Genomic DNA, 14,140 nt, shown 5'->3' on the forward strand with positions numbered 1-14,140 from the left:
GAGTCAAGGTCTGGAAATAAAGGCTGCCTTTTCTGATTGGCAGCTGGTGACTAGTCGTATTCCATAGCTGCTGGTGCTGAGACCTCTTCTTTTTATGCTGTACGTCAATGATTTGCATGACAGAATTTAAGACTTTGTGTCCAAGTTTGCACATGATATGAAGATAGGTGGAGGGCTAGGTAGTGTTGAGGAAGCAGGGACACTGCAGAAAGACTGAGACAGATTTGGAGAATGGACAAAGAAATGGCAGTGTCGAAAACTGTGTGGTCATGCACTTTGGTAGAAAGAATAAAAGTATACTCTACTTTTTAAGTGGAGAGGAAATTCAAAAATCTGAGTTGCAAAGGGCCTTGTGAGTCCTCGTGTAGGATTCCCTAAAGGTTAAATTGTAGGTTGAATCTGTGGTTTGCATTTATTTTGAGAAGACTAGAATATAAAAGCAAAGATATAATGCTGAGACTTTATAAGGCACTGTTAAGTCCTCACTTGGAGCCTTACAAGCTGTTTTGGGCCCCTTATCTAAGAAAGGATATGATGACATTGGAGAATAAGTTCAGAGGAGGTTCACAGGAATGGTTCCAGGAATGAAAGGGTTGTCATATGAAAAGCGTTTGATGGCCGTGGACCTCTACTCGCTGGAATTTAAAAGAATGAGGGGGGAATCTCATTGAAACCTATGGAATGTTGAAAGGTCTAGATAGAGTGAACATGGAAAGGATGTTTCCTATAGCGGGAGGGTTGAGGACCAGAGGGCACAGCCTCCGAATAGAGGGACATCCATTTAGAACAGAGGTGAGATACTTCTTTAGCTAGAGGGTGGTGTATCTATGGAATTCATCACCACAGGCACATGTGGACACCAGTTCATTAGAGACAGAGGTTGATGGGTGGTTTATTAGTCAGGGCACGAAAGGTTATGGGGAGAAGACAGGAGAATGGGGTTGAGAAGGGAATGATTTTGAAAACCAAACAGAATGTTTCAGTTTACTGTACTCTGTTGATTTGATTTTATTGTGAATGATTTGATATTTGTAAATTAATTAACAAGGTACTGTGCATTATAGAGGGATTACTTTAATAGAAAACTGTTGGTATCATGATTTTCAATAACACAAAATTCAATTTCCAATTGATTACCTTGTTATAAGGAGAAATAAGTTTCTGTGGGGTGCTCATCTATTCACACTAAGGATATATGCTACAGCTACTGCTGGAGCCACTTAAGAAATTTGACTTGGAAACTCACAAGGCGATTTCTTAACTGACCAACAACTGCACTTGGAGACAAGTGATTGCAGTTGCATATCACGTTCTAGGCTTCAGTTGGAACAGGGATTAATTCTTTTAAATACATATCAAATATATGTAAGATTGTTTAATATTATATCTCACAACAAATAACAGTGGTGTTTTGTTTTAAAATTGCAGTTAAATTTGCTGGTCCTGTTTCAGACATTTTGTAGGTAAATGGAAAACTTAGGAAAAAATTAAGTTAGAGGCAAAATAAATCCACTTTGGCGCAAAAATGGCACATTATCTCCTCATGCATCAGAAATGCAAATTGAAGAAAAATTATTTGAACAAAAGTTGTTGTTTCTTTCACATTTTGTGTTTATTTACTTAATTTCCAACCCCCACCCCACACATATATATAAATTCAGTAAAAGTGAATTTTATTCCATAGCCTCAATTTTTGGGTGGTGATTTGTGAAGTCTATAACGGAGAAGTTGCATATCCTGAACAGTGTCAACATGCAGCTCATCTCCATATTTAATCACTTGTTTAACTTGATTAATGTTGTGTGATAATTTACCAGTTTCCATGTTAAACAATCTGATAGATTAAATCATAAACAGAGCAATTTGAATGAAAGTGAAAAATCACTCAACTCCTCAGAATGAGATGAGAAATTATTATGAGTACTTCTAAAAATCAAATTCTGGATCCACTCCTTTTATCTCTTGGGCTTTAATACTTTAAAATATGATATGGAGATTGATAACCACCATATTGTAACATGAAATAGTGATACAGGGGTTCCCCAGTGAATCATTTTGCTGATAAACAGTTTCATTTAAAACACTCAGTGGCCACTTCATTAGGCACACCTGTACACCTGCTTGTTAATGCAAAAATCTACCCAGCCAATCATGTGGCAGAAACTTTTCCTCTGTTGACCTGATATACCATGTACCAGGGAGATCACATATGGATGACTGTGTACAGAACTGGTCTATTTATTTAAGTGGGATTATAATGCATTGGAAACAGTTCGGAGAATGTTTACTGGGCCAGCATGTCAAATGGGAGGGTCATCTCATGAAGAAAGTTTCAAAGGATTAGGCTGGACAAACTCAGCAGGTCAAGTAGCATCTGTGAAAAAGGAAATAGCTAATATTTCAGGCCTGGTACCCTTTATCAGAACTTGGAAAGAGAGAAAAACAAGTTAATTTTCTATAGTAAGTAAAGTGGATGAGAGATGGGTAGTATAAAGGAGTATCACTGTTAGAGGGGATCAAACAACAAAGTTGAACCCTGTTATACTTTGTCTATGTTATATATTATTAATGACAAGGCCAGACTGCACGAGTACAAAATGAAAATCTGATTCAAAATTATGACAGGCAAAATGGCTGATTCAGATTTAGACAGAATGAAGGAGTGAGTTACAAAAGCTGGAGAATTTAGTATGAAGCCTAGAAGTTTGCAACATCCAAGATGGAAGATGAAGTATTGTTCCTCACATTTGTGTCTGGCCTCATTGTGATAATGCAGGAGATCACAGACGGATTGGAGAAAGAGACAGTGTGATGAAGAACTGAACTATAGTTTCTGCGGGGTTTTCATATACCAGTGCAAAGATGGGAAAATCTGCAGATGCTGGAAATCCAGAGCCACACAACGCGGTAGGGTCTCAGCTGGCCAGGCAGCATCTGTGGAAAAGAGTAAGCAGTCAATGTTTTACGCCAAGTCCCTTCAACAGTTGAGAAGCAAGAGCAAGAAGGTGGGGGCAGGGGAGGAAGAATTGTAAGGTTGTAGGTGATAGGTGAAACTGGGAGAGGTGAAGGGTGAAGTTAAAAACTGGGAAGCTGATAGGTGAAAGATATAAAGTGTGGCCTCCTGGTGACTACCCATTTCAATTCTACTTCCCATTCCCATTTCAACATGTCAGCTTATGGCCTCCTCTACTGCCACGATAAGACCACATTCAGGATGGAGGAGCAGTGCCTTGTATTCCATCTGGGTAGCCTCCAACCTGATGGCTTGAACATTAATTTCTCAAATTTTCAATAATTCCCCCCCCCCCCACTTCACCATTCCCATTCCCACTTTCCTCTCTCACCCTATCTCCTTACCCACTCATCACCTCCCTCTGGTGTTCCTCCCCTTCCCTTTCTTCCCTGATCTTTTACTATCACCTATCAGATAGCCCCTTCTCTAGCCTTTTATCTTTTCACCTATTAGCTTCCCAGCTCTTTACTTCACCCCTCTGCCTCTCCCAATGTCACCTATTGCCTACCACCTTGCACTTCTTCCTCCCCTTTGCCCACTATCTTTCTCTAGCTTCTCATCTTTTTTATGTTCTGATGAGGGGTCTTGTCCTGAAACGTCAACTGTTTACTCTTCTCCATAGGTTCTGCCCGGCCTGCTGAGTTCCTGCAGCATTTTGTGCATTGTTTTTATATTCATGCACCTGCAGGAGGATGAGCTTCCAAGGTTTTGAGGAAAGGGCTTCAACGTTTACTTTTTTTAACCGTGCCCGTGGCTTGTTCTTCATCAAGTTACGATATTGCTTGCACTGTTGTAACTATATGTTATAATTATGTGGTTTTTGGCAGTTTTTTAGTCTTGGTCTGTCTTGTGTTTCTGTGATATCACATTGGAGGAATATTGTATCATTTCTTAATGCATGCATTACTAAATGACAATGAAAGAGGACTGTGTGTCCTCATAATCTAAAAAAAAGTGGTTATGGTATTTCTGATGAATTATGTCTTTGTACTGAATGACACTTTACTGAAATGTGATTTAATTTAATCTTGAGATATCTTGACAGCGAAGATGAAGGGAGCATTGGTGTGGTAAATGGGTGGTATAGTGAACAGTGAAGGAGGTCAGCTAAGACTATTATAGGATCACTAGGATAGTTGGCCAAGGAATGACAAATGGAATTTAATTTGCACAAGTGCTAAGTCTTACATTTTGGTAAGTTAAGCCAGGGCTGGACTTGTGCAATAAATAGTAGAGTCTTGTAGAAGGTTGTATAACAGAGAGACCTAAGAGTAAGAGTACATAATTCTCTGAAAGTAACAATGCAGGTAGATAGGGTGTTGGTGAAGATGCTTAGCATGTTCGCTTCCTCAGGTCAAGGTATTGAATACAGGAGTTGAGATGTCACATTACAACTGTATAAGACATCGGTGAGAGTTCCCTTGAAATATTGTGTGCATTTCTGGCCATCTCACTATAGGAAGGAAGTCATTCAGTTGGAAAGACTGTAGAGAGATTCACAGAGATGCAACCACGACTGGAGGACGTGAGTTATAGGGAGAAATTGGATTGGCTGGGGCCTTTATCGTGAAGCATAGGAGTTGGAGGGGTGATATTATAGAGGTTTATAATTTTCTGATGGGTATTGATATGGTAGCTAATCCCATTTTTTTTTCAAGAGTAGGGGTGTCTATAAGTTGTGGGCATACAGTAGGTTTAAGATCAGAGTGGCAAGATTTAACGTGGATTTGAGGAGCAACTTTTTCATCAAGAGGCTGGTAGATATATGAAAGGAGTTGCCAGGCAATGTGTAGCTATATAAATATCAATATCAATAAATTTTCAACCATGCCAATGTTTGAAAAACTTTTGGACTGGTACATGGACTGAAAAAGTTTTGAAAAATATGGTACAAATGCAGAAAAGTGGGACTAGCTCAAGTAAGCAACTTTACCGGCATTGATGGGTTTGGTCAAAGTGCTTTATTCCATACTGTATAACTCTGTGACCTTTTAATCCATGATTCCACAGTATTACACATTGTGATTATGGGTAAATTGGTTATATAGAGTATGCTCAACAAATTTATTAAATAAATTGCACATGGTACCCAGAAGTAATGCTTCATGAAGTCCATTCCTCAAAACACTGGGAGTGACTGAGTTGAAGGTCTCTTCTCCACCACCTGTGTCTGTTTGACTACATATTCTCCATCTCCATGTTGGTTCTCTGCCTCTCTATTATTTAGGCGGGTTCAATCTTTCCTTACCACTCTCTTGCAGTTAAATCATTGTCTTGGCTATGCTTAATTTATTGCATCAGCTAAGTTTCTGGTAGATGTAATGTGCTTATTCTGTCCCAGGCAAGCTACCTACTTCCAGAATAACGTTACAGTTAGTCTAATTTAATGTCTAATTTACACAGTCTGTAAGTTTAAAATATAGTTGTGTGTCAGCACATTCTTTTCCATTAGCATAATGTTTCCCTTGGCTTACCATCATGCTTTGGGCTTCAACTTATTTTAATGCAAATTTATGTGTTGCATTTATTTTAACTAGCCTTACAGCACTGTTCCAATGCAGCTATAATACTAAAATACAGACACATTGAGAATGTTTTAAAATTACCTAATAATTTAAGTGGATTTTACTTTTTTTTTAAGTTACATCTTACACTTGGGGGGGGGGGAGGTTACCCATTAATGAAGATGAGGCAATTTCCTTCTACTCAGAGAGTAGTATGGCCTTAGAGCTCTCTTGCTCAAAGGAAGGTGAATGCAGAGTTGGAACTGGAACTGAAGTTGGTTTATTATTGTCACATGTACTGAGATACAGTGAAAAGGTTGTCCTGCATACTAATCATACCGAGCTGATTATTACACAGTGCATTGAGGTAGAAGAAGATAAAACAATATCAATGCAGAACAAAATGTAGAGTGAAAGCATAGTGTAGATAAACAATTTGGTTCAGATCACCATGAGATAGATTGTGAGGCCGGGAGTCCATCTTATTCTACTAGAGAACCATTTAATTGTCTTACAACAGTGAAGTAGAAGTATCCTTGACAGTTCATGTGCTTTTAGGCTGTTACAGTATATTTTCTGCCCAATGGGAACGTGGAGAAAAAGAGTGTCTGGGGTGGTTGATGTTCTTTGACTATACTGGCTGTTTTACTGAGGCCGTGAGAAGCAGAGACTGAGTTTATAGAGGGAAGAATGATTTCCATGATGTGCTGAGCTGTCTCCACAGCTCTCTGCAGGTCTTTGATTTTTTTTAAGGCAAAGGTAGATTGAAATCTGATAAATATGTGGATGCAAAGTTACTTTGGATGGACATGAATTAGTGGTCAGGTTCCACTGGAGTTCAAGATGTCAGTACTATTCTCACCTCAACTGAACAAAGCAATCAGTTTTGAGCCATTTTGCTTTTGCCAGTAATAGATGACATGAGGAGTAGGGATTAGTGTTATTCTATGGAAACGGCAAATTATGTAGCCCTTTGTTGGATTTGAATTCAAGCATTTGCTGAAGAATGAGTTTAAACGGGTGATGGTGAAGAGGGCAGTGGAAGAGATTAGTGGTAAGGTCCATAAGCATTTAACACATGTCTGATTCTACCCTGAAGGCTTTAATTTCTTTGGTTCCCAGTTTAAAATAAACAAATCAGTCTTTCATCAGTCTTGCATAATGCTGGAGTTTAATGAGCACTCGAATGATGAATACTATGAAAGTGCCAGTCATTAGAGAGAAAGAATGAGACCAAAGATTAACAAATTGACATGAGAAAGAAATTCTTCTGTTCCAATAAAAGTTTTGTCTCAGGAGGAAAAAAATACATTTTCTTTGTACTCCAAATGATTTTTTGAGAAAGATATGAGTATTTAAAGAGATCTTAGCTCCTTACTGCACATGGGAACATATTAGCATTGACCAGTTACTGCCACCACTTTTTGGAAGGATGCTATGTAAAGGAAAGCAAAGAGTTGGGATACAAACATAGGTCAAGAGCAAACTAGAGATATAATTGTAACAACTCTAAGGATGCCTAGATACATTTTCCCATTATTTAATCTTAGCCCAATGCAGTAGCAATATTTTCATTTGGCAGTAGTCTAACGTTTGCAGCCAGTTATCCCAAAGTACTGAATTGAGGTCAGGTTGTGTTTACAAAAATTATTATGCAAAAGGACAAAATAAATTATTCATATTGACTGTATTCACTTCCTGCTCGTCTAATTGCTGCCTACAGGTAAAAAGATGTTGATAAAAAAAAAGTTTCCAAATGATCTGATGAGACACTAAGTCTATAACCTAATGAGAATTAACATTTAACTGGGCTATCGAATCTAAAAGCAAATTGATTTTGAAACATTAGGTTATTCAATGTAACTGATGCATGGCAATGCTGAACTGAAACTTGATGGGGCAGGCAAGTTTTAGCTCAGTAGTTTTTCAGCAGTGCCAACCATTAACTGCTCAGGAAAATTAATAGGATATTTTTCTTAACCCAACAAGTTAAAGGAGGGATTAATAAATGAGAAAAGAAGATGAGTATGAAGATGAACTGAAAAGGGCAAAGTCAATGAACCAGATTTCTCTGAGAAGCTACTGCAGTTGTGTATGGAGCTGGTAAAATTCCCCTATGTAAATCTCAGGAAACACACAATTTCTACATATTCATATGCAGAAGTCCCAAGGTTCCTGAGGTTTTACTAATTACTCTTTACCATTGTATTCCTAATTGTCTGGCAGCAGACCGCCAGCTTCTTGTAATTATCCAGTACCTATACTTAGAAAATCTTTCTGCTAAGTCAATGGCATGACAATTTTGGGTATACATTAGCTCCATTCATTTAACTGGAGAAAAGAAGCTGTGAGGGAGAAAGAATTTCAGGAATTATAGATTATTTTTGAATTGAGTGACCCTAACTATTATTCATTGTTTTGTTAATGTTTCTAGCATATTAATCAATTTATTTATTTTCTATAACTTATTTTTTGATATTTTTGTTACTTTAACTTTGAGCTTATGAATGTGTACCAAACTCAGCAGCACTCCAAATATTCAGAATGTTGATAGCTTTGACAGTTGGCTAAGCCTGGGGATATGTGTAAACAATTATAATGACAGCAAACACAACAGTTTGCCGTGTTTCAGCGCATCTGAGAAACTAAAACATAGCCATATGATGCAGCCTTCAAAAATTGTACATTGAGATGTTACTCAATATCGCGGAGGAATTGTCAATGTTTTGGATCAAGATCTTGCATCAGGATCTGGATTGATGCAGGGTTTTGATCGAAAGCATTGACAGTTCAATTCCCACCCACAGATGGTGTTTACTCAGCTGACTTCCTCTGGCATTTTATTTCTCGCTCCAGATTCCAGCATCTGAAGTCTCTTCTTTTCTTAAAGATGTCTACCTGATCAGATCTGAGGCCTTGATGGTTCAAGGCCCTATTACAGCTTGCTAGTCGTTAATTTAATGTACTACTCTTGCTTCCACCCCTTCATATTTCCCTTCTCCTTACCACACATTGAAAGACCCAATCAGTACTTTGTTTGCCTCACCAGATTGTGACTTCCACACACAGTGGCATATGCTGAGCCCCTAAATCATGATCCCATCGTGTCCCATTTCGGGCACTTCTTCCCTCAATTCTCGCTCTGCTTGTTCACTGTCTCCCAGTACCTACTATGACTCACAACTGGTGACCTAAGTCCAGTATGTTTAGTTATACACTCCGATCCACTGTATACATACAACACTTGCAGCTTGTACACAATGGAATATTGAACAAGTTGACTGGAACCCAAAGGCAATATCCTCATGCATCATTGGTTGAACACAGTTCTTGTCATGGAATAATATCTAAGCTATTGTATTACAGAAATGTGACGGTTATTGCTACATATCAAAATCATTTTTATCTCTTTGTTTTCTTAATGTGGAAATAATTCACTTTACAAGCCTTTATGAGCCTCAGTGGATCAGATGGCAAGTGTGCTGCCTTGTGCAGGTTTGATCTCTTGGATTTGAAGGTTTGAGTGTCATTGGCTTTGGGGATTCCACAAATGGCTCAGTCTCCCTGGAATAAAGACAATAAACCAAACTGTAGCTCCATCCTGCAACTTCTGTAAAGGTTTGCTGAGGGCAATAAATTGGATCATTTGGGATGATGAAAATGACCATTCATTTCAAACACTGGAGCGCAAATGTGTGATGTTATATCTTGGCATGATGCATTATTCTCAGGAGGAGAGGAGAGATATCAGAAGGAAAAATATTTTGTGGATTCTGTATATATTGATCTAGATTTTGATGGATGTTGCCACACTGCTAGCAGCTTTCCACAAATAAATCAGCAAATTTTGATCCCAACCTTGCTGATAGGATCCTGCCAACAAATATGTCACTATACTCTGCCACTGAACTTCCTCAGCACTTATTCTAGGAAAGCTTTTTTTGTATGCTCTAAAGGGTAAACAGGACAAGCCCATTCAATTGAATAGAAAAGCAAGTTATTTTAATTCTTAACTATGTTGTAATATTTTTATTTATTTTGAACTTTTTAAAAGATTTTTAATGTTTAGTAGGAGATGTTTTTTAATGCTCAGAGGCATTGCACATACTTGACAAATTTGAAAGATGGCATAACATCATAAAATTTTATCAAACAAACTCTTCTCGGGCTTCCAGCTGGGTACAGGTATCGATTTTAACAGACTTTTCAATGACAAACTCTGTCATTTTCTTCAGGGATGATGCCTAGGCATGTCTAGTCTGGTGGTATTTATATCCCTGTGGTCCGTCTTCCAGATTGGCTAGTCCTCATTCAATCAGGTTATAAAACTATATGCCAAAAGGATGCAATAATGGGAACTTATGTAATTCTACTTCTTATATTCCACTTTTTTTTGTATCATCAGCCTGTAAGTATCATCACCAGGAAGACACAACAGTGCCTCTACTTTCTTAGAAGTTTGCATACATTTGGCATATTACCAAAAAGTTTGACAAACTTCAATAGATACACAGTGGATTGCACCCTAGCTGGTTGCATATTGGCCTGGTATGGTAACCCCAATGCCCAGGATTGGTAAAGGCTACAGAAAGTTATGGACGCAGCCCATTCCATCCCAGGCAAAGCCCTCACCAAGGATTGCTGCCACAAGAAAGAAGCATCCATTGTTTTTTAAGGTGCAAAAAAAAATGCAGAATCTAAAAATCTGAAATAATGATATGAAATGCCAGGTCAAGCAGCATATGCAGGAATAGAAAAAATGGCTTTTGATGATTATGTTTTATCAAGAAATAGCTCAAAGATATTCTGTTTTTCTATTTACAAATGCTAAGTATCTGCAGCATTTTGTGTTTTTATTAGCTATTGTGTTTGGTTTGAGGTTTTGAAAAATGATTATTTTATCCTTTGGGCTTTTCACATACTTTGACTAATGATGCAATCATTTTTACACTGTTGTTCAAAGCTATGTTCGATTTTGTGTTCAATAGTATTTTAAGAAAGCTGACATTCAAGGACAACACCAGTTCAAAAAGTTGTACTTTCCTAACTTTACAGGAACTGTCCTTCAAAATGTACCAGTTCTTTCTCAATGAAACAATATGTTTCTGTGTTGATGTGGTTATGAGTCAGATGACTGGGATTTAAAGTAAATGCATTATACAAAGTAAATGCATAAATACATTTATAAATGTGAAAAAGCTGCATTCTTACACAATTTTATGAAAATAGCCCTAATTTTTTAAACAAGGAAGCAGCCAATGGCAACATCTGAGTTACATCAAATAGTCACTAATAGTGAATAATGGGAATGGTGCCTAAGATGACAGCGCATCAGTTATTTGGTAATCCATTTTGTATTCTGAACTAAATATGCTTGCTTAAATGCCACAGGATAATCACATCTGCTGAACTCTAACTTCTTGTCTCACAGCAATGATCTAGCAGGTTGCATCCAGAATCAGATGGCAGGTTGTTCTGGGGATGTGCAGAAGGAACACAACCTCAAATCCTTGACCCACAATGTTAATATTTGGAATTCCTTCAGTTTCATTTTGAATGTCCTCAATAAGTCTTTTAGTGGATTTGTGGTTAATGTGCTCAATACTTAGTATGCTTATCACAATGCAAATTCTGTCCATTTGCAAATTAATTTCACATTCAGTACCCTCAACTGACATTGGCTTCCGGTTTGCATATTTATAGAGCAAGGACGAAGAAAAGCCACAAGCCAATCTGGTTCTTGCTGGAATAACTTGGGTACAAAAGATAACTGAGCAGAGTTCAGCACATGTGATGTTCACAGCAGAAACTGAGGTAGGCAGGATATGATCCTCAGAATATGCCAGAGGAATCCAATTTGTTTTGTGAGCAGGAACAACAGATGACTGCTCCTTTCCCTCCATAGATGATACCTGACCTGTTGAATACCTCTAGCGTTTTAGGTATATTGTATTTTGCTTTCCATCTGAATAGTTCTGAAGAAGTCTATTTAACTGATAGCATTGACTGCAAAATCAAAGTTTAATGAAGTGGATGTGGTATAAGTAGTTAAAGGACATGAGAACAGAATAGAAGATGGACTTACAGTAAAGGTCACCACTTTAAAAAATGGATAATAGGACCACAGACATGATGTTGTGCTGACCCTTTAACATACTACAAGATCAATCTAGCCCTTTCCTCCCACCTAGCCCATTTTTCTTTCATCCATGTACCTATGTATAAGTCTCTGAAATATCGCTGACGTGTCTGCCTCTACCTGCTTCATTCCATGCACCCACCACTCTCTGTGTAAAAAGGCTTCTACACTATCCTCCAATCAGTTTAAAACTTTGCCCCCATAATATTAGTCATTTCCGCCTTGGGAAAATGTTTCTGGCTGGCCACTCTATCTAAGCTTCTTATGATCTTGTACACCTCTCTGAAGATTTTGCTTTTAAAAATAAATGTGTATAATTGTTTATGCACTGTGAGGACTTGAGGGATATTGTACAGAATTGTGCCAGTGTACTGCATATGACATGATGAATGATTTTCCATGTCTACTGGTTTCCAAGCTTTCATGTTAATGAGGTTCTCCCCGTTATTTCCCATGGTATGCAGGTTGTTGACCAAATAGACCATCTTACCTGTGACCTGCAGCTGGAGGAGGAAATGACTGACAGCTCCAAGACTGATACTATAAATAGCACCTCAAGTAGTACAACTGCCTCAAGCCTGGATAAGGTCAAAGTGCACTCAGTTAGATCAACAGTGACTTCATCAGCTATTTTAACGGTGCTAAAGAAGACCAATCCCCCACCTCCGCCTCCACGATTAACACCCATCCGATCTGAGGACCCTTGCAGGCCCCCTATCTGCATGAACCCTCTGAGGACTAATGGGGCCTTGCTTCGCAATGGAGCAATATTGTGTAAGACAGATAAAATGCCAAATGGAGATGTATGCTGTCTCCCTGGTAGCAATCCAGAAAAATTGCATCAACAGCCACCAGTGCCCAGAGTCGATAAAAACAGATATCAACAGGTCACACGAGAAAGAGTTCGGTTTAATGAGGAAGTTCAGTACCACGGCTACTGTCCAGATTGTGATGTTCGGTATGATATGAGAAACAGGGATGTGCACTTGCATGGTGAATTAAGCAACACAAAAGGGAAACCACTTCATCAGTGCCCTCCCCTTGAAAATGGAGGATCATGCGGAAACTTTAGTACTAATTTCTCAAACATAAAAGCTAAAATCACACCTCCACAGACTGCTCCAAAACCTCAAAAGACTATTCTGAGGAAGTCAACAACCACAACGGTTTGATGCAAGGATCTTGGAAACTTTTTTGTATCCTAATGAATTGAGCACTTTCTAACCAAGCAATAAAGAGCCAAAACACATACCCAGTGTTCTCCAGAGAAGTGTTAGAGAACAAATCACGGTAAGTGTGTCTACTTCTTCTTTCAAACTTTCTCAGTATTTATGTTAATAGTATGGAAACATAAGATATTTTCTAATTAACTCGTTATATTAACTGCATTACAACTATAAACATGACACTTTAAAGCCACAGCAAGGTTCAGAGTTAGGTCTTAAAAACTCATGTTACCGTATCCTAAACATAATTCTCCCTTTTTGATTCCTACATTTATTCTCATTGCAATTCTTAGTTAAGCTTCATCAGTTGATGCACTTAATATTTCTGACAAAATCAATTGTATTCACTAAGAATAATGTAAAATTGAAAGATGTAATTTAATTATAACATTAAGGTAACAATGCTCTGTTATTTAAAGTACTAGGCATCTACAATCTAGAGTATGCACATTGACCACCACTCTTGAAATTTGGATCCACTGAAGTCAGTAGAACCAAATTTAAAAATAAATTCTGCTATTGCACTGCATGCTTAATACATCTAACAGAGGATGAAATTTATCCTGCATCCAATGAGATTTAATTAATCCAAATTGTAAAATGCATGACATTGTTATATTGAATTGAATTTATTTAAATCTTACATCCGTCCCACAACATGAGCGAGTAAAAAATTTTGTGTTATTACTCGGTTGCAATTTTCAGACGTGTATTTATAAGTCTAATAGTTTGTAGGAAGAATCTGTCCCATAGCCTGTCGGTCCTGGCTTTAATGCTGTGGTACCATTTGCCAGATGGAAGCAGCTGAAACAGTATATGGTCGATGATCTTCCCAGCCTCTCTTACTCACCTGCTGCTGTAAATGTCCTCAATAGAGGGAAGTTCACATCCACAGATGTGCTGGGTTGTCTGTACCACTCTCGCAGTACCCACCAATCAAGGTTGGTACAGTTCCCAAACCAGGTGGTGATACAGCCAGACAGGATTCTCTCAATGGTGCCCCTGTAGAAGGTCTTGAGGAGTTGGGGGTTCGTGCTGAATTTCTTTAGATGCTTGAAGTGGAAGAGATGCTGCTGTACTTTTTTTGCCACACAGCGGCTGTGTACAGTCCAGGTGAGATCTTCAGTGATGTGTATACTGAGAAACTTGAAACTACTCACCTTCTCAACTGCAGACCCATTGATGTTGATCGGGCTGAGCCGGTCTCCATTCCTCCTGTAATCCACGATCAGCTATTTTGCTCGCTGGATGCTGACAG

The 14,140-nt window shown here is 38.3% G+C and overlaps 1 protein-coding gene across 1 annotated transcript in view; it reads left to right on the forward strand.

The window, feature by feature from the left end:
• Positions 1-12,828, forward strand: part of prr16 (proline rich 16) — a 126,980-nt gene extending 114,152 nt beyond the window's left edge. The window contains exon 2 of the mRNA XM_072281076.1: positions 12,121-12,828. Within this exon, the coding sequence (XP_072137177.1) occupies positions 12,121-12,828 (708 nt within the window). The remainder of the gene's footprint in view (positions 1-12,120) is intronic.
• The last annotated feature ends 1,312 nt before the right edge of the window (positions 12,829-14,140 follow it).

Source organism: Mobula birostris, chromosome 17, assembly GCF_030028105.1.
Source record: "Mobula birostris isolate sMobBir1 chromosome 17, sMobBir1.hap1, whole genome shotgun sequence".
NCBI lineage: Eukaryota > Metazoa > Chordata > Chondrichthyes > Myliobatiformes > Myliobatidae > Mobula > Mobula birostris.